The 25,497-nt window shown below is 39.8% G+C and overlaps 2 protein-coding genes across 2 annotated transcripts; both read right to left on the reverse strand.

Annotated features, from left to right (window-relative positions):
- Positions 1-10,374: 10,374 nt before the first annotated feature.
- Positions 10,375-17,940, reverse strand: LOC125005426 (macrophage mannose receptor 1-like). Its single transcript, XM_047580777.1, has 5 exons — positions 17,721-17,940; positions 14,293-14,496; positions 12,639-12,853; positions 10,837-11,150; positions 10,375-10,690 (listed from the first exon to the last, which is right to left on the reverse strand). Exons 1-5 carry the CDS (start codon positions 17,873-17,875, stop codon positions 10,502-10,504), a joined length of 1,077 nt encoding a protein of 358 aa, XP_047436733.1. The 5' UTR covers positions 17,876-17,940; the 3' UTR covers positions 10,375-10,501.
- Positions 17,941-19,587: 1,647 nt separating this feature from the next.
- foxr1 (forkhead box R1) lies at positions 19,588-25,253 on the reverse strand. Its single transcript, XM_047581239.1, has 7 exons — positions 25,031-25,253; positions 23,552-23,644; positions 23,147-23,385; positions 21,175-21,243; positions 20,194-20,321; positions 19,883-20,115; positions 19,588-19,801 (listed from the first exon to the last, which is right to left on the reverse strand). The coding sequence occupies exons 1-7, from the start codon at positions 25,149-25,151 to the stop codon at positions 19,773-19,775; spliced, it is 912 nt and encodes a 303-aa protein (XP_047437195.1). The 5' UTR covers positions 25,152-25,253; the 3' UTR covers positions 19,588-19,772.
- Between the last annotated feature and the right edge of the window lie 244 nt (positions 25,254-25,497).

Genomic DNA, 25,497 nt, shown 5'->3' on the forward strand with positions numbered 1-25,497 from the left:
AAGAAAACAGAAAAAAAAATACCATTTGTCATTAATGGGGTGTGTTAGCAAATTTATTTTTTATCTTGTTACACAATAATGAAGCAGACAGCAGTAACAAACACACTTAGGAAGAGATATTATAAAAAGGCACAACAAAATATGGTAAGCATTAATAAAGCATTATCTAAACAATTTGATTTCCTAAACTCTGAGCAGTTTGTAAATGCAGTTCTAAACTAAATATCCTGTCAAAGTTTTGTAAAATAATTTTGAAAGTGTAAGTAACTATTTAAATGCACATTTCAACTCTTGACACAAGTACTAATAGTGCATGAGTGCGTTAATAAGCAGTTTATAAACATGTAATTCAGGATTAATGCTCTATAGCGTGATGCTGTTATTCGTTTTATTTATTACTTACGAAAATTAGTTGAACAATTCATCTGATTCCATCTGTTGCTGCAGAGGGAAAGAAATGCACTTTTAAGTCAGAGTGTAGAGGTTTGGTTTTAACTCCACAGTTATTTATCGTTTCCTGGAAGTTTGCAGAACATTTTTATGAGATTACAGATGATTTCATTTGACATCAAGTTGAAATATAGACGTATTTCTCTGTTTTGTATCACTCTGCTAGAAGAGAATGCGTGATTGGAGCTTTACAAGCCATAAATAGTCCTCACTTCAGATGAGCTCACAAAATCTAACAGCCGCTGTATTATATATATATTTATACCTGAAGTAGTCATGAATTAAACAATTTATTAACAGACTCTGCTTTGTGAAAAAAAAAAAAAACTGATTAACAATTGATTTAACATAGTGTGAAAATAGTTATTAAAATTCCTCTTTATTTTCTCCAGATATTTGTAACATAAAGGCATCTAATCCGATCTGATTGTAATTTACTAAACTGATATATGAGATGTATTAGATAAATATAGAGTTGAATTCTGTGAGATTATCAGTAAACTATTCAAAAATCGTTGACTTCTAGCATCTAAAGCACTAATGTTTTGAAACTGGTGGAGAGAGGTGGTAGCTGCTGAAGCCACAGCCTACAGATAATAGTTAGTTCTTCTTGTAACACAGGATGTTCTTTCTCTCTGAACAGTCTCTGGGCTCCACCGTGCCCAGACTGTTCTTTGAGAAGGCTCCACAGCGCTGTTCCAGCTGGGGGCAGGAGGGGAGGTCAGGGAACTTCTGCTGAGCACCGTCCACCCACATCCACGAGCCGGCCAGGAAACGCAGCCCAGACCACACCTGTGGAGAAGAAACAGTGCACTCCCATTTATTTATTTGATTTATTTTGTTGGGACAGTACATATTAATGAACAGTACACACATGATGGACGCTAGCACTGCATGCTAAATTTCATCCACAGTCCCCAGACAACAAACAAAAAAAGCGGATGTGTGAAGATAACTTAACACGGATCAGCTCTGACACACCAAAACAAACTTTTCTTTCTCTGATTCTGTGATTAACACTAAGCTGGTTCTCTGATAATATTTTATGACAGCTTATAGCTCACCTCATCAGTGTCTGCCCTCAAGATCTGATACATCAGGTAGTCCAAGTTGTCTCCCGGCTCCGCGCTGATGAGGTCGTACTGGTCGGGTGAACCAAGGCCTCGGCAGACTTCCAACGCCTCCTCCCAGGTCTTCTCCTCCTTTATCAGGACGAGGTTGTCCGAGAAGCACAGGAAGGGTAACCGGGTGGTGCAGTCTTGGGTTGCAAATCTTTTATCCAATGAGTTTATGGAGACGCAGTCGCCTGTATTTCTTGGCTCATTATTTGCCCAGTCTCTGTACTTGGAGAAGCCATTGATCCATTGCCATTCATTTTCTAAAGAACAGACGTTGCAAGTTTAGCAACACAAAGCACTCTCTTATTGGTTTATGGCTAAAGACGGTTGTCAACTGTGAATGAGATACTCTATACAACAAATCAGAAGCAGAAGAATGTGGGACTAAGAGGTGACGTTGACGAGCTAAAGCTAATCATCATCTGATAAGATAAGATGTTATTTGAATATCGGACATTCGTCTCGGATTGGATAAGGGCCTTTTCTCTATCTGATCTCAGTTGATGGTGGTCTACCAAAACTAGCAAGCTGCCACAAGCCCTGTGGCTACAGATTAGGTGAAAGAATACGACATTTGAAAGAGCATCACCATGATATTTATGTAGCCTTCATGACGTAGCCCCAGTAAACTAACTATGAAGTCAAATAAGTCTCATCTAGGTACTTTAAAAGTTCTCTTTTGCTCTACATGAAGTTGTTGCTTTCTGACTTTTTACTGACACATATGTATTTATTTAGCAAACTACAAAGGTCTTGGTGCGGCTGTGGCTCAGTAGATAGAGTGGGTTGTCCACAAACCCAAAGCTGCTCCCAGTGCAACTGGCACTGGTGTGTGAATGTGTGCGTGCTTGTGTGAGCGAATGGGTGGATGTGACTGTAAAAGCGTTTTAAGTACTAATAGGTAGAAATGTGCTATATAGAAACAAGACCATTTACAGTGAAAGAGTCCAAATACAAGCGAGATACAATGAATCCAAATACAAGACAAAGTAATGCAGTAAATCATTCAAGCTTTATGAATGTGAATCCCCCTCAATTGTGTTTGTTGAGTGACCTTAAAATTCGTAAAATACATTTTCTATTTAAAAGGTGGCAAAAAAATGCAATGATGTTTCATCGACTAAAGCTTTGGAAGATGAAATGACTTGAACATGACACAAACTAATCAGCATGTTGTCTAAAGTAACAAACACTAAATCAAAACGTGTGTCAGAATTAAAACACTGTTTTATGAAAAGGAGAAGAGGCTTCTTTACCGCCATTTCTGTGCAGTCCAATCCAGATGGGAAAGTTCTGCTCAGCAACAGCTTTATCCAAGAGTGCCGCAGAGATTGGTGAATTTGCTAGATGTGCCCTGGTTTCCAAGCAGTGCTGCTTAGCCTCAGACCACGTCTTTGACTGAGGGACAAACGTGAACGTGGACATGTACGTGGAGGTGGAGATGTTTTGACAGATGAAGAAGAAATATCCTTCACAACTGTTGTTCCGCAACACGCTATCAAGAAATTACAAAAAAACACAGATGATTGTGGTGTAACCTGTTCACTCATTTAAATCATGCACCAGATTTTTAACACCCGTCTACCCACCTACAATGTATGATGGCAGAGAGAGCTTAATGAGCAGATATAGAAAGACACCAATCTGAACATACATGTGAAATACTGAGAAGCAAAATGCAAAAGACCCAAAGCGTAAGCAAATACCATGATGCTGCAAGACATACAGAACAATTTAACTAACAAAACCTGGATATTTAAATGACATAAACACAAAAGCTCCGGCTGAGCTGACCAGATGCAGTTTCCTCACAATATTCAATCCTGTAAACAACCAGCTGAACTCTTTAACGCGACATCTGCAGCAACTTAACTGATGCAGCGTACAGCTCGAGCAGGAATAGTGTTTAATATCAACAAAGGATGGACACGGGAACCAGGATTTTTCTAATAGTAAAAATAAAATCTGAACAGAAGTAATCCGACAGGTGTTGAATAAAGGCAAGTGAGTTTCTTGAAGACATTTCGCACACAGCAGCTTTTTCAGTTCTGAGAGACTAAGTAGGAAGACTCTGTGGGTAAACCCATCAGAAACTGGTGCCATTAATTTCCGTAAAGACTGAGTACTTACCTGTAAAGAGGGGGGACTGCGTCCCTAGGCGACTTACCCTATGAATGGAGCTATTGCCAGTGGGAGCCTGGAGGCTCAAGGTGTGAATGGTGTTGAAACTTCTTGGGGATAGAAGTCAAGACTGAATTGTAAATAGATGGCAGATTAAATCTCAGTCCACCTCCTCTGTTGAAGGTTTTTCCACTTTGACACAGATTGCTTCCTTTACTCCTCTCTCAAACCATCTGTCCTCTCTGGGCAGGACTTTGACGTTGGTATCTTCAAAGGAGTGTCCTTTGTCCTTCATTTGGAGGTGGACTGCTGAGTCGTATCCTGATGAGCTGGCGCTCCTGTCTTGGGCCATGCGTTTGTGGATGGATTGTTTTGTTTCCACAGTGTATTACTTTGTTTCTGTCTGGGTGTTCGGTCTCTGGGTGTTTTGCCGGGTCTGAAATAAACTGGAATGCGGAGTTTTCTGAAAATTCTCCTCAGTTTCTCTGATACACCAGTCACATAGGGGATAAAGATGTTCTTCCTCCTGTTGAACCTTTTACAAACATGTCTTGAGGGTTTGCCCCTGCTGGACATTTCTGATGACTCCTAGTCCCGATGACTTCACATGCACCAGACAGTCCAAAAAGGCCAAACTATCCCTGTTGATATCCTCCCTGGTGAACTTGATGTTGCTGTCCACTGCACTGATGTGTTGTGTCAAGGATTCCACCTTGTCTGTCTTGATTTTAACCCAGGTGTCATCCACATACCTGTACAGTGTTTCCGATGGGGTTTACCTCACAGAGTCTTCCTATTTAAACCTCAACTTCCCACTAGTCTCTCAGAACAGAAGAAGCTACCGGATGAGTGATGAAATGTCTTCATTCAAATTCTACAAGTCCAGTTGCCTTTATTCAACACCTTTTGGATTACCATGACCTGGATGACTGAGAACCTCCACAGACATATCTGAACAGAAAGAGTTTTCATCAATCAGATGTAGAGGTGGGAGTGTCAACCTTTAATAACCATGTAAACAGGGTTTGACATTAACATGTGCCACTCCCACTGGCCATTTTTTATATACATTTTTTTTTTTTTAATTGTAGTTTTCTCAAACTGCATCAGAATAATAAACGCAATGCAAAGGTGGATATGGACAGAGTTTGATACTCAAATCCTAGCATCACAGCAGTGTCGCACAGCTGGAACTGATGCCGTTATTGAAATGCAATTTTTATACATTGTTGCTTTTGTTTACTTATTTGCTCAACTGACTTTATTTACCATTTGTTGTTGTGTTGTTCACATTGTTATATTCATATTTTTGTTACATTGTTTCTTTTTCATATTTTGCACTAATGACTGTTTTTCTAAAAAACGTATGCAGTTTTGTCAACAATGCAAACCATTGTGAGTTATGGTGATTCAAAAAGCGCGTACTTTAACAGATCGCTGAAAGTCCGCTCGGTTCTGAAGGGTTAAAAAAGGTTAGAACAAGGCGCTCGTAAATTCAGGTAATTCAGACACACACAATATCAGCATGTCCCCTATTTTGCTTTTCGTGCTGGGTTGCACACACACTCTCTCAGCTGACGGCTAAAACATTTGTGTGTAGTAAAAGGGGAATGATTTAAATTTTGTATTGTTAAATTGTTTTATACTGTAATTAGTCAAGACAAAAACGGTTTATTTGCCTAAATATTTGTCCTGTATTTTATCATAATCATAATCAACTGATTAAAGGCAAAATTACGAAATTATTGAGTGATCATGACATTTCAAGAAAAGTATCGGTATCAGCGATACTAGTCCAGTATTTACTTGGTATCGGATCGATATCAAAATTCCCAGTATTGCCCAGCCCTAATTAATAACTAACAAAATTGAGTATTTTCCAAATATAACATGTAATTTATTTGGAGAGGACAAAACACTGACTACAGGGCTGAAGAATAACATATCCCTGGAAAAGAAGAAGAAAAGAAAAGAGTGGAGAACAGGTAAGAGAGGCAAAAATAACTAGGAAGCTAATTTTACTCGACTAAAATCTCCTTGAATCATTATTTTGAGTCACATTACTGAATAATTTATTTGTAAGCCGTGTTCTAAGCGGGCTTTTAATGGTGATAAGAAAGCTTAAGGCACAGAACCTTATCGGAGCTGAATACTTGTTAATGACCTGCAGTGTTTCTTGCTGTGTGTACAAGGGTCATTGACATTTAAAAAGTTGTTTTTTTTTGTTTTTTTTTAAGAAATTTATGGGGCTTTCGCACCTGTATTAGATAGAGATAGAATCAAACCAACGCTGCAATAAGGACCATAAGTTTCCAACAACAAAACTAAAAATGCTGAGTAGCTAATAGCTTTGGAAAACAAGAATAATCTCACGTTACCTTTTACTGTTGAAAGAAACGAATGGACATTTGTCACCAGGTCTCGGCCCACTCGTTGGAGAAATCCACTGGGGCAGACCGAGCCATGCTTTATACTGCTTCAAGTCCCGATCGCTTACATCTTGTGTCAGGAAGGTGGCCAAGGCACCTTTGTAGACATTGCTATTGGGATAAAAATGTAGTTTGATTGCACAGTGATCTCTGCAAATACAAAATGAAACAGTAGATGTTTATAGGTCATTGACAAAACATTTGAGAACAACTAATTCTGAACGAAGACGACTCACCCAAGTTAATATGAACAGCATCCTCTTATTGGAGGTGAATGTTGTGTTGTTAACAGACCCTAATCATGTTAGTTTCAGGTAGACAACACCCACAGATGTTATAAAGAAAAAGAAAAACTAAACCCCCACCAGCATTTTAGAAGAGAAGAAACCACTTGGATGAAACTTTTTTTTTTCTTTGGATACTCCATAGTCAGGGTGTGAGTATCCATAAATTGAATCAAATTAAATTGAATCAAATTAAGCGTTATTGGCATTTTGACGTACATACAAAATATTTACAATATGAGTTAAAATAAGTAAAGCACTAAGTGCACTGTGTCCTTCCCAGGTCTGTTCTTAGATGTGTAATGCAATATTTGCATAAATTTTATATTTATGTCTTGTGGTGTTGTTGTGTATTTTCTCCTTTATTTCTTTTGTATCTGAATTCATATTATGAATATGACTCATGTAAACTAAACTAATTGTAGAGCAATTATGGTCATTAACAAAACATTAGAGAATGACTCACCCAGGTTAATATGAACAACATTCTCATGAGTGTTATGTTGTGTTGTTAACAGTCTCTAGTCATGTTAGTTTCAGCTAGACAACACCCACAAATGTTCCAAATGAAAAACCCAATCCGCCCTCCTCACTTTTCACTTTGGGCCAGAGCTTAAATGTGTTTCCTCAAAGCATTTGGCATCTTTGCTAACCATCAGGATGTAACATGCGGACTAGGAAGACATTATCTATGATTCCTAACGGCACCTTTAACTCAAATGATTATCAATTATGAAAATATCTAAAAGCTGTTAATGATAAAATAAATTTAAAAAAAAAAGGAAACCTCACCTGCAGTAGTTTTGGGAATTCTCCCAGCTCATATAGATGTCATGGTATGTGTAAGATCTTGACACCCCTAACCCCAGGACGGACGAAGTACCGCTGAGGACGAGGAGGAGCAGAAGCAGTGGTCCAGAGATGCTGCTCTTCATCGTCTTCATCAAAAACCCGTTGTACAAAAAAAATTTTCACGTCCACTCAGTCCATCAATAATTTTCCCAGATGACTATCTCTTTACTTAAGAATCGTTTGACAGGAAGATGCACTGCTCTTCAGGAGATCATTTGACTGTAGACAAATCAATATTTACATGCCGGAAGGGAAAAACCAAAGTGGTTCATCCATACACTGTTCAGCTCGCAACCCTAAACATACGTCGTGATTGAATTGAGAAAAACACATTCCTCAAATAATCAGAATGAAACAGCCACATGTAACCACATCAGTCAGAACAGACTGATGTGATCAGAAAATTTCAATAATTATGATTTCAATCACCATGTAAGCTCTTGATGTTACTCGTTTCTCTCTGGTTATTGGAATAAATCCATTCCCTATGAGCATGTTCGCCACGTGGGGTAAAAACATCAAGGGAGTTTGAGGAGTTTCAAGGAGGAACAGAAACATTGAGGAAACAAGGAGTGTTTGAAAAGATGAACCAAGCTGGAACTCTGGAGACATCTTGGTCTGTCTTCATCAAGTGAAGCCTCTCCAACAAAGATATCACAAGTAATTTAGTGGAACCACTGTGGAGGGTAACGTAGTAAATGCAGTTTCTGCTTGGACACTCCTGAAACACTCCACGTTACCTAGCGGTTAGCATTAGTATTCATTAATACACAGGACGAGAGGTTAGAATCCTTTGTGCCATGATCTGAGGCAAAACTCATTTAGAAGCGCAGTCAAACTGGGTCAGCAGACCAGCAGTCAGCAACAAATTAACCTAGCCAGCAGCAGTAGCTAATAGAAGTGATGGGACATGCAACTACACCTCAACCAACACCTCTCCCTTCTGCTAGGATTGTAGGTAAAACACTAACAGACACCAGCTAACTAGCCACGGAAGTAAAACACTAGAAAAAAACAGCTAACTAGCCTAGCCAACAGCAGTAGGTAATAGAAGTGATGGGACATGCAACTACACTTCAACCAACATCTCCCTCCTCTGCCGAGATAAGAAGTAACACACAAGAAAGCATCAGCTAACAAGCCTAGCCAACAACAGTAGGGAGTATGCAGCATGTAATATGTAACAAGAATCCCCTAAATAAGGCTTAATTAACGTAATTTCAGTCATGATTTATTCTAACCCATAACGTTTTCCAGGCTGAAACAGGTGATGCATTACATATTAATTTTATCTCACATCCAGTGTGCACATTGTCGAGTGTCTCACTCCAATCCTTTCTTTTAATCGCTGAAGTCAAACCAAAGTTGTCTACGACTGGCAGTGGCTGGTATGTGATAAAACTTCAAGTTAGTGTTTTTGATTTTTCGGTTTTAGCACCAAAAAAAAGAAAACAAAAAACAAATACAGCAGACACATTCATTCATTCATTCATTCATTCATTCATTCATTCATTCATTCATTCAAACGTTCCTTACAGAAACACTTGGACATTGATGCAATCCAGATTCCTTCTCTACACACATATGCACAGGTAAACTTACCTGTCCTCCATGACAGGTGATGTGATGCTTTCCTTGTGCGTCCTGCTGATTCGTTTGTGCTGTGAACGATCACTTTAATCGTATTTTTGTTGACAAATGTTGCCACTTTCCAAAGTCACTTGAAAGGCAGAGAATAGGTCCTGTATATTTGTGTGACACGCTACTGAAGATAAAGAAGCATGCTGAGTCCAGGAGACGTTTCAAGGCATTTAATGAGACTATAACAGCTACTACAGTGGCTTTCTGATTAAAGTCGCACATATGGTTGCAAATGTCCATCAGAAACAATCATGGGAACAAAAAGTGGTCAAAAAAATTACCTCTCACACACAGTGCAAGTGATTTAATATAACCTACCGCTGTCATCTGTGGTGCCCGTGTGACCCAAACTCCCCCATCTCTGTGGCAACCAGGCTCAAATCATGGGCGCCATGTTTGCTACATCAGAGGGAAGATTCTACAGTGTAACTCTATAGGGCAGATGTGCCATGTTGAAATAAATGTCTTATTTTCACCATTAACGGGCCTATAAATGTTATTGACAACGACTGTCAGTATGTAAAAGGTCCTCACTTAAATATCCCAGCGTCTACTTACTTTAAGTATCTTAAATGAGGCTGTAAAATGCTTTGTAGCCCAATCACCTCATCAGTCATGGAGCTGTGTTTACCTTCTCCTCAGTCTCCGTGTTCATCCATCAACGTTAAAAGGTTGAAATTACTCAGAAATATTATAAATACTCAGAAATGGTGAAAACTAAACTAGTCTTACTGTTATTTAGTATTATTATTGTAACATTAGCACGCTAGCCATAATAACTGAGGCAAAGTTTCATGTCAATTATATGTGTCTATCTAAATGGACATAAATTACATGCGCACATGGGTTTCACAGTATATATGACGCTAGCTGCTATTTTTCTAAGCCTAGATAACTACCTAGCATAAGGCTAGCATAAGGCTAACTTCAAACTTCATTTGTAAAGCGGTGTTTTTGAGATTAAGGTTCACATTAATGGTGGTATGACTTTATTTTTCTATATAAAATCTTAACAAACGTCAAACAGAGACATTGATATTTACCTCATCACATAATAGAGAGAAATCAGTTGACATCCAGTTCTTCCTTTTAATCTTCTGCCCCCTAACTTTCTCTGTTTTTGTTCACTGGGGAAACGGTGGAGTTTCCTCCGTGTTTTCCTGATCCTGTGCTGGAGCCGTAGGCTGAGCACTGTGGTATATTTCAACTTTTAATCCAACTTTATTCTAAGGGTGAATATTGGTTAGATGTATTTAACATTGCGTCCATGAAACACGAGACCAGCTCAGAACGAATCAGCATAGAGGGACAGATCAGACGCAACATTCTCTAGTTGGACAGACTCTCTAATATACTGGCTCCTACATGTTACATAGGGACACATAAAGAAATCTAATTTTGATTAGATTAGATTTGATTGCAATTTGCAATTTACTAAACTGATATATGAGATATATTAGATAAATATAGAGTTGAATTCTGTGAGATTATCAATTAACTATTTAAAAACTGCTGGCACAGTTGGCTTCTAGCATCTAAAGCACTAATGCTTTGAAAATGGTGGAGAGAGGTGGTAGCTGCTGAAGCCACAGCCTACGGATAATAGTTAGAGCTGGTAACACAGGATGTTCTTTCTCTCTGTACAGTCTCTGGGCTCCACCGTGCCCGAATTGTTCTTTAAGAAGGCTCCACAGCGCTTCTTCAGCTGGGGGCAGTCAGGCAGGTCAGGGAACTTCTGCTGAGCACCGTCCACCCACATCCACGAGCCGGCCAGGAAACGCAGCCCAGACCACACCTGTGGAGAAGAAACAGTGCACTCCCATGGATGTGTGAAGATGACACGGGTCAGCTCTGACACACCGAAACAAATGACTTTCTCTGATTCTGTGATTAACACTAAAATGATTTTCTGATAATATTTTATGACAGCTTATAGCCCACCTCATCAGTGTCTGCCTCCAAGATCTGATACATCAGGTAGTCCAAGTCGTCTCCCGGCTCCACGCTGGCAAGGTCATACTGGCCGGGTGAACCGAGGTCTCGGCAGACTTCCAACGCCTCCTCCCAGGTCTTCTCCTCCTTTACCAGGACGATGTTGTCCCAGTAGCACAGGAAGGGTAACCGGGTGGTGCAGTTTTGGGCTGCAATGGTTCTTTCCGATGAGTATATGGAGACGCAGTCGCCGGCGTCGCTCGGCTCATTATCTGCCCAGTCTCTGTACTCGGACAAGGCTTTGGCCCACTGCCATTCATTTTCTAAAGAACAGACGTTGCAAGTTTAGCAACACAAAGCACTCTGTTACTGGTTCATGGCTAAAGGCAGTTGTTGAATATCGTTTAGAATCAGAAAGTCTGACCAATGAACGTGACCCAGTGAGTGATGTTTAGCAACATTTCGCACAGATTTGCTGGCACCTTAGAACAAACGAGTCACCCATGGATGAGCTAGTCTACCAGGGATGGCTGGTATAAATAGGCTAACAGGGCGAAGCCTTCCCAAGCTAACACAACAGCTTACAACAGATTGGTTTAAGTTTAAGTTTTTTTGTAATATCAAGGGCAATAACAGAACCAAAAAGTAAAAAGAAGAAGAAGTCATTCAGTGATCATTTGGGCTAAAATCAGTCAGCCCTCAAGCCGCTAGTCATTGGTCAAAAGTACTGTTGGTGCCAGAGTGGGAGGAGGGAGAAGTTCAGCTATGGTGGCGTTAGCATGAACGAGGTGCATTACTTGATTTCTAATCCATTTTCCTCAATGTCTTTGGAGGAAAAGTTGGAAGTTAAGAGACTGGGAGCACATCGCCCAAAAGGTCTTCAAGTAACTCAAAGAACAAATGACAGAATCGCAAGGTTTGTGTTTCTTTGTCTGAAAGAAAGAACTGGCTAATGGCAAGTGTAGCCAAGAATTCACTTTTCTGTTTTCTGTGACTTCTTTTTGGAGGAGATACGCTATGGACCCAACAAGGAATTGTGAATTTGAAATATTTGTCGGACAAAATTAGAAAACATGACATGCAGGTACTGTCGTCTGTGACATTGGCGTAGGTTGCAGGGGATTTTTTTCCATAGTGCACTGTTGGTTGTCATACATTCAGTAAATGAGAATTTTAAGCTAAACTTACATAATATACACAAAAAGTATAGTGTACCTGTAATAGATGTAACGGTGTGTATTGTAGGTGATGTTTCTTTTGCTACCGTGTTAACTATTTAATCTGTGTTATGCATTTGCTAATATCTTATGATAAAAACTATGATGAAATGAACAAGATGAGATGAGACTAGATGTTATTTACAAGGGCCGTTTCTCTATCTGATCTCAGTTGATGGTGGTCTACCAAAACTAGCAACCTGCTACAAGTCCTGTGGCTACCGATTAGGTGAAAGAAACGACATTTGAAAGAGCATCACCATAATATTTATTCATAGCCATTGCTGTTATGGGTCCAAATACAAAGTAATGCAGTAAACCAGTAAATTGTCAATTGTTTCACCTCATGTCTGTACTTAAAAATTACCTTAACAGTAGTTATGAGTTTAATTTGGCATTTTCTACATTTTCTATGCAAAAGTAGGCAAAAAGGCACATTTCATCGACTAAAACTAGACTAAAGCTTTGGAAGAGAAAAATGCCTTGGCAAGGACTAATTAGCATTTTGTCTAAAGTAACAAATGCTGAATCAAAAATGTCTATCAGAATTAACTCTAGTTTATGAAAACGAGAAGAGGCTGCGACTGTCTTTACCGTCATCTCTGCGCAGTCCAATCCAGATGGGAAAGTTGTGCTTCGTGGCTGCGTCGTGCACGTCAGTTTGAAGTGGTATACTTGCCAGCTCATCACCATTATCCGCGCAGTACTGCCTAGCCTCAGACCATGTCTTTGACTGAGAGACAAATGTGTAGTCGGAGCCCGTGTCACAGATGAAGAAGAAATACTCTCCACAACTGGTGCCATGCAACCTGTCAAGAGATAAAGAAACCCACAGATGATTGTGGTGTGACCTGTTCACTCATTTAAATCATGCACCAGATTTTTAACACCTGTCTACCCACCTACAATGTATGATGGCAGAGAGAACTTAATGAGCAGATATAGAAAGAATCTGAACATACATGTGAAATACCGAGACGGAAAAATGCAAAAGACACTAAGCAAATACCATGATGCGAGTCATACAGAACAATTTAACTAACAAAACCTGGATATTAAAATGACATAAACACAAATACTCTTGTTGCTGAGCAGATGCAGCACACATCGATTTTATTGTGGTTCCTTCGCAATAATCCATCCTGTAATCTTCCGGCTGAACTCTTTTATGTGAAGCAGCGACACCTGCAGCAACTCTGACGCAACTCAGGTTTGATGCAGTAAAAGCAGGATTGGTGGACTTGTTCAGTTTCAACAAAGGATGGTCATGGGAACCAGGGTTTCTCTAATAGACAGAATAAAAATCTGAACAGATGGAATTTTCATCTATCAGGTGTAGAGGTGGTGGTGTGAACCTTTAATAACCATGTCATCTGGTTTCTCTCTGGTTGTTAGAATAAATCCATTCTCTCTGAGCATATCTGCTCCATGTAGGGTAAAAACATCAGGTGAGGAGTTTCCAGGAGGAGCAGAAGCATGGAGGTAAAAAAGACAAAAGATGAACCAATCTGTAATCCATGTGGACAGTGACTTTGGAGATATGGGGACATCTTGGTTAAATTCCTCTCATCTATTCAGTGTTGGAGATAAAGATGAGAAATCAAAAACATCTCCTGGAAGACTGGACGCGCCACAGCAGCAGAACACCTTTGTCAGTAAAATTCTGATCCGATTATTTAATTTAGTGCCCATGTAAACAGTTAAGTTGGACTCTGATCAGAACGCCTGATCAGGTTGAAGAAATATTGTCCATGTTATTGTTCCTAGTGTATGAAAATAGCAAATCATAATGTGACCCTGAAATTGAGATTGAGCTCTCTCAATCACCATATTCAACTGGGTTTAAATACTCAGCCAGGACTCTTGGAAATGCTTAAAAATACACTGGTCAGCCACAACATTATGATCACTGAAAGCAAAAGTAAGTAACATTGACCATCTTTTGACAATTCACTGTTCTGCTGGGAAACTTTAAAGTAATGGCACGCCTTGATGGCAGCAGACATCCTCAGCAGGATGTAGCCTGACACACACACACACAAAAATAAATCAACTAAATAAACTAACAACATCTTGTTTCCACAGGACACACTCATAACGTCCGTGTCCATTCTCTGATGAGTCACAACTGTTTTGGAGACCTACACAATATTACGAAGTTGGTCATAATGTTATGCTAGATTGTTTTACATGGTAACATACAAATACACAGAACCTTTAAGACAGCTCAAGAATAATCTCACATTACCTTTTGCTGTTGTAAGAGACGTATCCACATCTATCACCATCGTCTGGCTCATCATCTGCCCAGCTAACAATGTACCATTCATTATCCCACTTCCATTTACCATCCTGGCGCAGGGCCAGGCCGACCCAGGCTTTATATTGATCCAAGTTCGCACCTTTTACCTCTGGTGTCAGGACGGTGGCCAAGTCACCGTTGGCGTTCAAGCTGTTAGGATAAAAAGGTAGTTTGATTTGCACAGTGATCTCTGTGAATACAAGTGACGAATACAGAATGAAACAGTAGACGTGTATAGAATAGAAGATATCTTAAATCAGTATAGCCAGTGTTATTGGGTATTGTTGGCTGTGGGTGTTGGCAACCTTAAACGTGACAAGGGTCTGTTAATGATCAAATACCTGGAATGAGAGGATGTTGTTCAGATTAATCAGGGTGGCATCTCCTTTTTTTACGTTAACTTGTTCTCAAACAATATATTACTGGCCAGAAACTCTCCACACACATTCAAAATATGTGGATATCCAAATCGGACATTTGTCAAAAGCATAAACAAGACACACAAAGAGGACTACAAGAGGAGAGACATTGCCATCCTCTATGGGCTGGAGCATCAGAGACACTTGCATTCCTGTTCACCCCAAAGACAAAACAACTAGAGCAAGCAATCCAGTCTCAAATGCATGACTGAACACAGGAGAACAGCTCCTCAGATCAGGGTCCAGGACAAAAGACACTTCTCCACACTCACTCCAGATAAGACAAATGGTTTGTTTCATGAGAACATCAAAGGTTTTCTGGATTAAGGTGGTTATGTAGGAGCTGTTTTCTTGGACTTAAAAAGAGCTTTTGACTCATTAAACCATGCCATTCTCCTCTCAAAACTGTCCCTCTACAACTTTCCTGGAGGGTGCACTCTGCTGGATGAGATCATTCCTGTCAAATAGAAAACAGACTGTGGAGATTGGGAACTCAATGTCACCTTATCTCAGCTGCTCAACTGGTGTACCCCAAGGTTCCATTCTCGGACCCATTCTATTCAGTCTCTATGTAAATGACCTGCCTAAAGTTTGCCCAAATGTTAATCTGCAACTTTATGCTGATGATACAGTATTATATGCCCATGCAAAAGCAAAACAAGAAGCTGCTGAAAAGTTATCGGCTGCACTGTCACCTATATCTCATCAGTTTAATCAGTCTTGTTTGCACCTCTATACTAAAAAAACTGTTTACATGGTCCTCTCTCGCCAGTCAGCAGAGGGGGCGATCAACCATCTGTAACGGTCAATGGAGAGAGATTTGATGTAGTAGAAGAGTTTGAATATCTTGGAGCAGTCTTTGACACAAACCTATCATTTAAAGCACATGTTAAAAAAAATCATGAATGCCATTAAATTCTATCTACCAAACTTCTATCATATACAAACTTTTCTTACATCCAAAACAGCCAAAGTCTATATGCATGCCATGATATTTTTGCACATAATTTACTGTTTCACAACCTGGACACACACAAATGAAAGTACAGTAAAACCAAGTCTCTCTTCAAGAAGGCAGTTAAAATCTTAGGCATAAAACAAAATTTTCCCAAGAGGTACACATAGCTGGGACAAGTTACCACCACACATTTGGAACAGCAACAACTACTTACTTTTCAAAAAAAAAAAAAATAATAATAATAATCTCAAACACTGGTTAAAAACTAACCAGACATGTACTCACATAACCTAAAATTTTTCTTAATCTGATGCATGCTCTCTGGATCCTTGGACCATGTCTGTTCTGATACTGTCTGTCTGTGTCGACATTGTCTGTCCGTGTCGGGTTCTGTAACTGTCTTTTGTATGAATGTTGTTTTAAAGTCTTCTTTATCTGTGTTGTGTTTGCCTTGGGACTACGGCTGAAAATTAGCATCTGTGTTAATTAATGTGCGTTGCCCCAATTCAATAAACTAATAATAATCGCTACACCTATCCTCAAGAAGTGTCACACTTGTTCAGATTTTGAGACTGGAGCATCTGGACACACAACTTCACCCAGAAAGGCCCAAGCAGGACTTCAACCTGGAAGATCCTCACTGGGAAGCATCAGTGCTAACCACCGATTCACAGATCCAGAAAACAACAACTCCATGTGTTTTAAAGCACAGAAATGTGCACCACCGAGAAAAGTAAGAACCTGCAGTTTGTGAAAATGTTTTGGTGGACTGCCGGACACGATCAAAACAGATTCTTCCAATCACAGGTAAGTATCTGGACATTAACAGACACAAGTCGTGATGAATCGTCTTCCAGAAAGCCTTTGTTTTAGCTTGATGACTGGGAATAAAACATATATTTCTGTTCTTAAATAAAAATTCCCCACCAGATAGTGAGAACCGACCACTCACCTCTTGAGCAACTATGGTCATTAAGAAATGCCATATATATATGAATAACATCCTCTTATTGGAGATGAGTGTTGTGTTGTTAACAGATCCCAGTCATGTTAGTTTCAGCTAGACAACACCCACAAATGTTCCAAATAAATAAATAAATAAATAAATAAATAAAGTCCCACCAATCTTTTAGAAGAGTAGAAACCACTCGGATGAAACACCACAAGCGTTTCAGCTTTTTTTTTCTCTCTTTGGGGATCCCACACTCAGGGTGTAACTGGGAATAAAACCTCATTTTCAAATCAAATCGAATTGAATCAAATCAAATCAAGCTTTATTGACATGTTGACACACACACAATATTTAAAATATGAGCTAATGTGAGTTAAAATAAGTAAAGTGCAAGGTGCACGTTCTTGGGTGTGTAATGAAATATCAGCATAGACTGTATGTTTATCTGTTGTTTTTTTTAATGCTTTTAACCTTTTTTTTTCCCCCTTTTGTATCTATAACTGTCCTCACTGAGCCCATATGTAGCATACTTACACTGTCACTTTATCCACAACTACTGTCACTTTGTGTACTGTACTATCTTAATCCTAAACTAAACTGAACTAATCTTGAGTGTGGAGCAATCCTGTTATTGGAGATGAGTGCTGTGTTGTTGACAGACAACACCCATCAATGTTAAAAACCTAAACCCCTATGAGTATTTTAGAAGAAAAGTCCAGTTGTCTTTGTTTCAGGTATACTATTAACCTGGATGAGTGCATTTTCATAATGTTATGAGCCAGTTCCCCACTTTGCATTGCTTTCAGTCAGGCATTCACATTCACCAAGGGATGAATACCTCTAAGTATTAGTCTAGCACCTTTGGGTCAGAGCTTAAATGTGTTCTGTAAAGCATTTGGTGTTGCCAGCTGCCACCCATCAGGATGTAACATGTGGACTACGAAGACGTTATCTATGATTCCTAATGGTACCTTTAACTCAAACGATTCTCAATTATGAAAATTTCTAAAAGCTGATAATATGACAAAAAAAAAGGAAACATCACCCCTTGCAGTAGTTTCGGGAATCCTGCCAGCTCATATAGATGTCAACGTATGTGTAAAATCTTGACGCCCCTAACCCCAGGACGGACGAAGTACCGCTGAGGATGAGGAGGAGCAGAAGCAGTGGTCCAGAGATGCTGATCTTCATCATCTTCATCAAAAACCTGTTGTACAAAAAAATTAAACTTTCACATCCATTCAGTCCATCAATAACTTTGTTTGAACCTGTTGGGAGTTGTTGCCTCTGGTAATGATGAACAGAGCCTCAGATATGACTGCCTCTTTACTTCAGAATCGTTTGACTAGAAGACACGCTTAAGTCAACTATCAGCTGCTCCTCCAGAGATCATTTTACTGTAGACAAATTAATATTTACATGCAGGGAGGGAAAATTACAAGCAAAACTAGTTCATCCATACACTGCTCAGCTCACACCCTCAACATATCATAATGCATCATAAGCTGTCATGATTGAACTGAGAAAAACATACTTATGATCAGAAAATACAGTGAAACAGCCACATGTAACAGTCAGAACAGACTGATCTGGTCAAAAAGTTTCAATAATCAGAAGCAGAAGTGATGGTGTAAACATTTACGGACCTTGTAACCTCTTGATGTTTCTGGTTTCTCTTTAGTTATTGGAATAAATCCATTCTCTCTGAGCATGTTTGCTCTACATGGGGTAAAAACATCAAATTGAGGAGTTTCAAGGAGAAACAGAAAAGAGTGCTTGAAGTGTTTGAAAAGAGGAACCAAGCTGGAATTCATGTGGACATTAACTATAGAGACATGGAGACGTCTTGGTTCTTCTTCATCTGACAACAATTAAGTTGGAATATCTGACCAGAATTATAAATACACATAATTATTATCACTTTGCATTCAATATTAAGCTATTCATATGATACTCTAGTTCGGATGTTATTTTTTTCATTTCAAACATGTGCAACAATAGGGTGACTGTGTGACTGCCATAAATGTAAACTTACGTAACTCGTACATATGGTAGTGTGTGTCTGGGATTTCTCCAGGGGACTCAGCCAATTGCGAGGACAGTCAGCGTGTAATACGAGGCCTCACGATTGGCTCAGCAGTGGTAGAGGCAGTGTGGCGCTCTGCGTGAATCGGTGGCTGTTGAGACAGCTCCTGTATCTCTGAATGGGTGAAGTGGTGACTGAAAAACAACATCTTCTGCCATTTACCCCTTTACTAAAATATGCTGAATTCATGTTAAAAAAAAATCATTGCACATGTAAACATGCCAAATCTCCTCTTCTCCAAGGATGCATAGCAGCTCGCAGATCTCACGGTCTTGCCAGTACACTGCTATGATCGATATAAAAGTGTGCCATATCGCTATGCAAGCTGAAGCGCAAACACAGCTGCGGATGTGCAGTTCACATCAAGATTCCGGTGTAATTTCCCCAACAGAGTAGGGCGAACTCACATATGTGCTTCCATTAACGATCATGTTTGATTGGGAAAAAAAAAAAAAAAAAAACGGACCAACATCTGCTCTTCAGAGATTGATCTCATGGGAGTAGACCAAAACTATGCTCTGTTTTTGAGCTGCTCGCAGCCCTGGAGCTTCTACAATGACACAGTCATTGTCAAGTCTGAGTCAAGCTGATAAAAAAAAATAAATAAAAAAAAAACAAAACAGCGATTGCTGCCATGTTGTTGTTTTTATTTATCATCTTTCATCACTTATCTATAATGTTTTTAATTTAGTATCTATAGTCTGGGACCTGAGCACATAATTTTGTACCATCTCATGCTTCTGTGTGGTTGTATTTAACAAAAATTAAGACATCTTTTGTAGTTTGACCTGGTGCAGCAATAATGAAAACATTCAACCACAAAATATTAATTGCACACTTTTTTTTATTATTATTTCTACATTAAATCAACTAATATTGTTTATCTTCTTTTTTTGTCATAAAGTAAATCAAAAATGCCTTTTAGGGATCATTATTCTGTACAATTATAGTTAATATACATCATTTATATTAGTTTTTTTATGCATCGGTGTGAACGGTTTATAACTGCAATCAATTTGCAAACAAACTCTGAATTATATCTGAAACAAAAAAAAAAAAAGAAGAAGCAGTGGTCAGTAATCAGCATAAACCTCAGCAATCTGCTGCAGTGACTCATTTACCCGGGTGGGACATGCTCCTCTCCAGCTGCCTCAAGGATTCTCCCGTCAACATGTGGATCTCGTCCTTGAGCCGGCGATGGCCGTCCAGAGTCAGGTGCCAGAAACACGACTTCCTCTTGCCGTCTCTGCACAGCTGGTTGCAGGTTTTGCGGAAGCTGTTGTTGAAGCAGAGGTTGTGACGGATTGTGTTCTTCCAGCCATCTGGAGCCGTTTGAAAGAAGGGGAAGTGCTCTCTGAGAAAGGAGAAGAAATAGTTTGACCATCAGCATGTGCGTAGAAATGGCTGTTTGACTAAACCAGTGAAACCTGACCTGGTGAAGTTGTAAATCTGCTGAACCTTCAGGCTCCCGGTGTGGCTGTTCTTGAGCGCCAAGGAGATGAGGATGCAGTAGTTGACTGGTGGACGAGGCCAGCATCCTGGCTTCAGGGTCTTGGTGTCCTGGAATAAGAAACACAAAGAAAAAAAAACAAACAAACAAAAAAAAACACTCATGATACCAGGAGAAAACCCAACGCTTCACTTCGAACTGTAAAGGTTATTTCACCAAGACAAACTAGAGTCACAGGGGTAGCGGGAGAAGAAAGAACGGTAATAGGGTGGAGAAAATGAGGTGAAGAACAAAGAAGAAAAAGAAAGAAGGTACGAGAGAAAAGAGAGTAGAGGAAGAAAATTAGGAATAAGAGAAAATGATGCTGGAGAAGAAAGAGGTGGTGGGGGATGAAAAAAAGAAGAACCTGGAGCTAAAGAGCAAGAAGAAAAAGCAGAAGAGAATACAAAGAAAAACGTAGTCCTGTTGTTAAATGATAAACTACTTGTTTTTTTTGTTTTTGTTTTTTTGAGACCCCCTGAACTACTTTTTGCAAAAGAATGTAAATTGACAAAACTGACTAAGCTGTTCTTTAACATTTTGGAGCTCATTCATGGTCTTGTTCTCTTTTGAAAGTCAGGACTCTGAAGGTTCTGTCACAAAAGTCAGAATCACTCTAAGTGGTTTTGGCAAGTTGGCACACAGTTTAAAAACAAACAAACAAAAAAACAAGTTGTTGGATTCACTTGAATTTTTTTGTTTTGAAAAAAAAAAAAAAAATGTGTTGGTTGAATCCTGTGATGACTTTCATTTTAAATCAGGAGAAAGTGACACATTGCATCATGTACTTAAACAACTCGTGTACAGAGCTCTGATTGGTTCAAAAAGATACTGGTGTCCCATATATGACCCAGAGGAATGTTAAAGGGATACTGAGCTCCGCACTCCTCTCTCCGTGAACATTATTCAAAGCCCAGACCTCACCTTGGCCTTCACCGTCCTAGCCTTGCGTCTGTTCTTGGCCGGTCGACACGAGGCGTCGTCGGTCTTGATCTAACGGTCAGAGACGGTGAGATCACGTTCAGGCTTAGTCTGATCCAGGTCACCGTATCCTGCATCAGCATTCAAGAGATCTTCTTGGAGAAGAGTGCATTTATTCAAATGGTATTTGCATGTAGCTCGTCTGCTCTCTTTATCCGCACCGCAACAACGTCTTTAGTCATGATTCCTCCACTTGATCAGATAAGCAGACAGTCAAACCAGACAGTCAAACCAAACAAACAGTCAAACCAGACACCAGACCACTGAATGTCATTGTTGGAAGACCTGGTGAAGAAGGACCAACGCAGCTCTCTTCCTACTCAGGAAGTTGAAGAGGGCTGGAATCTCCTGTCGACTACTCACAAACTTCTACATGGACAGTGTGGTATAGGAGCTGCACAGGACAGGAAGGACTTAGCTTGTGTGTTAAAAACTGCACAGTGTTCCTCTCCCAGATTTAGACTCACCCCCACCTCCCCACCATGCTGACTGACTTACATGTATATATCTGTGCTGCTCTAATTTTTTTGTAATTTAATATAGTGCTAGTTGTAATGTTTTTACGTTTGTCCTACTTAAGCCAGGAGCTACCACACACAATTTCATCACATCCTCACATAATGACAACAAATAATACTTATTGCATATATAGCAATTAGTCAAACAGACCAGTAAGACAAAAGTTACATAGTCAACGGGGAAACAATGCAAAGGTTGGCTTTCATAAAATAACTTTCACACCATATATATATGATATGATTCGCACAGAGAAGCAATATATATAACACATTATGAATTGCATATGAACTTATCTGTTTCACAACCCAGAAGATGGTTAAGAACAACAGGGCCAAGGTTCTGTGGGTTCCCGGCTAACCAACCAGACATAGTGGAGGTGGACAATGAGCAGAACAAGGTGGTGGTGACAGATGTGGCGACAACTGGCTAGTTAAAGGTGTCCAACTGAAGTGTGTGTCTGTATTTTGATTTTTTTTATCTGCATAAGTAAATAAAAACTAGGTGTAAATGGTCTCTTATGACTTATATGACATTAGGCTGAAAAAGGCCAGCAAGCTACAGTAGGACTGACTGAGGACTTTTGTGTAGGCCTTCACATGTCTTGTCCCCAGTAAGCCTAGAATTATCGACCAAAATCTTCAAAGCTGAGACAGTGAATTGTGTTGATTACTTATTGTTGTCCCTGCTCCTGTTAAGATTGTGGAAACAAGAGGCCAAAACATTATTTTTTTCCTTCTGGGTTTAAAAGTTCAGAAACTACCAAGCACATTAAGACGGAGGGGGTTTAATTCCCATGCAAATGACTCAGGATCCTCCAACAAGAATTAGAAATCCGTTGATTTGTTTAAACCAATAACCCATGTGACTCAATCCTGACAAAGAAATAAGAACATTTTTGACTGAAAATGGTCTTGCTCTTATATACCGCTTTTCTACCTACTCAAAGGTACTCAAAGCGTGTTCCACATTCTGTCTCTCCACATTCATCAAGTTGTGCAAATATGCATTTTACAAGCCTGTGGCGCCTACAGCTAATCGGATTCCGTTTGTCACCTTGTTTGCATTTCCCTTGTCGTCTGCATCACTTTCTGCTGTGCTCCTCAACATGCTTTTTGGTTTCAGTATTTGTTTACGTAATAAACAGCCTCTTCACAGAGTTCTTTGCAGTAACTCGGGCCAACATACACAAGGCTGAGAGTCCCAGTAAATTAATCACACAGCATCGCAGTTAATTTCCACGTTGAGATCCAGTCCTAGTGTGAATCTGAAACAACCTGTTAAGGATAAAATGCCAGCAGCAGTAGATGCAAACCTCCTATGAAGTCCAGGCTGTACAACATGCATCATTAATGCATCATTAATGTCCACTGAGTATGAATTAAAACATGTCACGTACCAGGTACTCAGTGGAAGAGGAAACTGAAGGCAGGATTTCCTCCTGCAGTGCATTATCATTGGCTGCAAACATGTGAAGCTCTGCTGCAGTTGGAGGCTTGAACCCTGCAGACCCCAGTAAAGGTGTTTGGAGTTCCTCAGCAAGTTCAGTCTGCACATCACTGACATCTTCTCTGTACTGGATGGGGCAGGCGATGTTGGGATTCACCCACAGCCACAGATTTGGTTTAACAAAGGTGTCTAATGGACAGAAAAACAACAACGTATGACACTGAAAACAACAATTTAGTCAAACTCTCCAAAACATTTTTTTTCTTGCAGGTATCCGTTTAAGAGTTGGGTGCAAAACATTTTTTTGTTGATTTTTGTTGGATTTTCATCTTTCCCCGGTTGAATTCAGACGTACCTGATGTTTTATCGTACCAAATGAACTCATCTTTTCTTCTCGAGGCTCTAGCTGAAGGCCTCTGGACGACGTACTGATCGCTCACTTTGTCATCTGTGATCAGAGATAGAAACAGTCAGTCCAATCAGAGACTCGGTGTGTTTACATGGACGCTAAATGAAATGATGTGATCGGATGTGTGGGTACGTGCCCCTAAACATCCATCAGAACAGAACTCCACAACACTGCATGGATTCATCTGATGCAGATGACCATGATGTTTCCAACGTTGAACACATTTATTCTGGTTTTTCCAACCAGCTGGTAGAGCACGGTGGCTGAGAGAGCTCAATCACAGGTTCAATTTAAGATCTGCTATTTTCCTGCACTAGAAGTTTAATTATTTGATAATGATAGTTTACATGGACAGTGTCTCTTCAGCATGATCAATTATTCTTATGTGAGATTCTAACTTATAATAATAAAATCATCAGTCAACATAAGTCCCTATAGAGCATTACTGACAAAGTGGTTATGCTGCTGTGGAGCATCTAGTCTTCCAGGAGATGTTTTTCTCTTATTTTTTATCTCCAACTCTGAATGACAGATGAAGGTGAACCAAGAGGTCTCCAAGTCTCCAATGTTACTGTTGACATGGATTCCAGGTAGGTTCATCACTCCTTGTTTCAACAACTGGTTGTTTTTCAACCTTTTCTACCTGTCTGTGTCATTTTAATATCCAGGTTTTGTTAGTTAAATAGTTCTGTATGACTTGCAGCATCATGGTCATTTGCTTACGCTTTGTGTCTTTTGCATTTTGCTTATATACTCAGATTGGTTTCTTCTTCTTCTTTAAATGAGTGAACAGGTCACAGCACGATCATCTTTGGGTTTCTTTATCTCTTGAAAGGTTTCACGGCGTCTTAGTCTGTGAAGAAGAACTGCAAACTCCCATTTCATATTTGTCCATCAGTCAAAGATGCAGTGGGCACATGAGCTGGTTCTGAATTCTCTTTTAGGTTATGTGCACAGCCAGATTCATGTACGTCTTTTAGCTGCAGAACACAAAGCTGTAGGATCCAAGGAACGGCCTCTTGCTGTTGCCATTTTTGTGGACTTCTTCTTCAACAATATCCAGGTGGTCGTAGGAAGAAAACTGAAACCGACAGAGATGAAGCAGCCAGTACCAATGCTGAAGCCAGAAAAGAATAGATTTACTCCAACCAGAGAGAAAGCAGCAGATCAGGAGTTTACATGGTTATTAGGACGCCAGATTACCAAAGATTTCCCCCAGATCAGCCTGTTCTGATTGAGGTGGTTGGGTTTATTCTGATTATCTGAGGAACATTAGCGCCCGGGGATCGTTCCTGGTTGTAATGGATGGAACCAAGTTCATCAGCTTTGTGTTGTTTTTCTGAGTTGGTTTTAACTAAACAGGGTCATTGTTTAGATGCATATAATGAACCAAACTCTGCAGAAAGAATTAAGAAAAACTGTCACCGTGGTAGAACTGGTCTGTGGTCGTTGCCAGCTTCAGCTCCTTGTCCATGTCCCAGTCGGTCAGACCTACGGAGCAGTGCAGGTCAAAGAGCCAGGCTTTGGTCCGAAGCTGTAAGGTCATGTCTGGGTTGGTTTCAGAGGGTTGAGCTCATGAGGAGAAGCATGAAGCCTGAACGCTGATGATCCAACAGCTGGACCTGCAAAGCCTGATTGGACTCAATTAACTAACAGAGTGCAGCCTGTGATGAAGGTTCGAGGCTCCAGTTGGCACATTTTAAATGCATTTGAATTAGTTTCATGACGTATTGTAGTAGTATCAGTCTAAAATACCACCAGCTGTCACATCATTGTAATTCTAAACAGTAGGTTGCTTAAATATACCGACACAGAAGTAACTAACATTTAAACCATCTTGTGAACTCAGTAGAACTCAATGTTCTACTAGGAAACTTTTAGGCCCTAGACCT

Source organism: Mugil cephalus, chromosome 3, assembly GCF_022458985.1.
Source record: "Mugil cephalus isolate CIBA_MC_2020 chromosome 3, CIBA_Mcephalus_1.1, whole genome shotgun sequence".
In the NCBI taxonomy this organism is placed as follows: Eukaryota; Metazoa; Chordata; class Actinopteri; order Mugiliformes; family Mugilidae; genus Mugil; species Mugil cephalus.

What these genes read in the sequence shown, in the direction of transcription:
- LOC125005426 (XM_047580777.1), bottom strand. Translation starts at nt 17,875, where the DNA reads ATGAAGATGATGAAGATCAGCATCTCTGGACCACTGCTTCTGCTCCTC. An exon ending in TCCCGAAACTACTGCAAGGG is followed by an intron (nt 14,497 to 17,720) that starts GTGATGTTTCCT and finishes TTATCCTAACAG; the next exon opens with CTTGAACGCCAACGGTGACT. An exon ending in GTCTCTTACAACAGCAAAAG is followed by an intron (nt 12,854 to 14,292) that starts GTAATGTGAGAT and finishes ATCTCTTGACAG; the next exon opens with GTTGCATGGCACCAGTTGTG.
- foxr1 (XM_047581239.1), bottom strand. Translation starts at nt 25,151, where the DNA reads ATGACCTTACAGCTTCGGACCAAAGCCTGGCTCTTTGACCTGCACTGC. An exon ending in CACAGACCAGTTCTACCACG is followed by an intron (nt 23,645 to 25,030) that starts GTGACAGTTTTT and finishes CTCTGATCACAG; the next exon opens with ATGACAAAGTGAGCGATCAG. An exon ending in TTGGTACGATAAAACATCAG is followed by an intron (nt 23,386 to 23,551) that starts GTACGTCTGAAT and finishes TCTGTCCATTAG; the next exon opens with ACACCTTTGTTAAACCAAAT.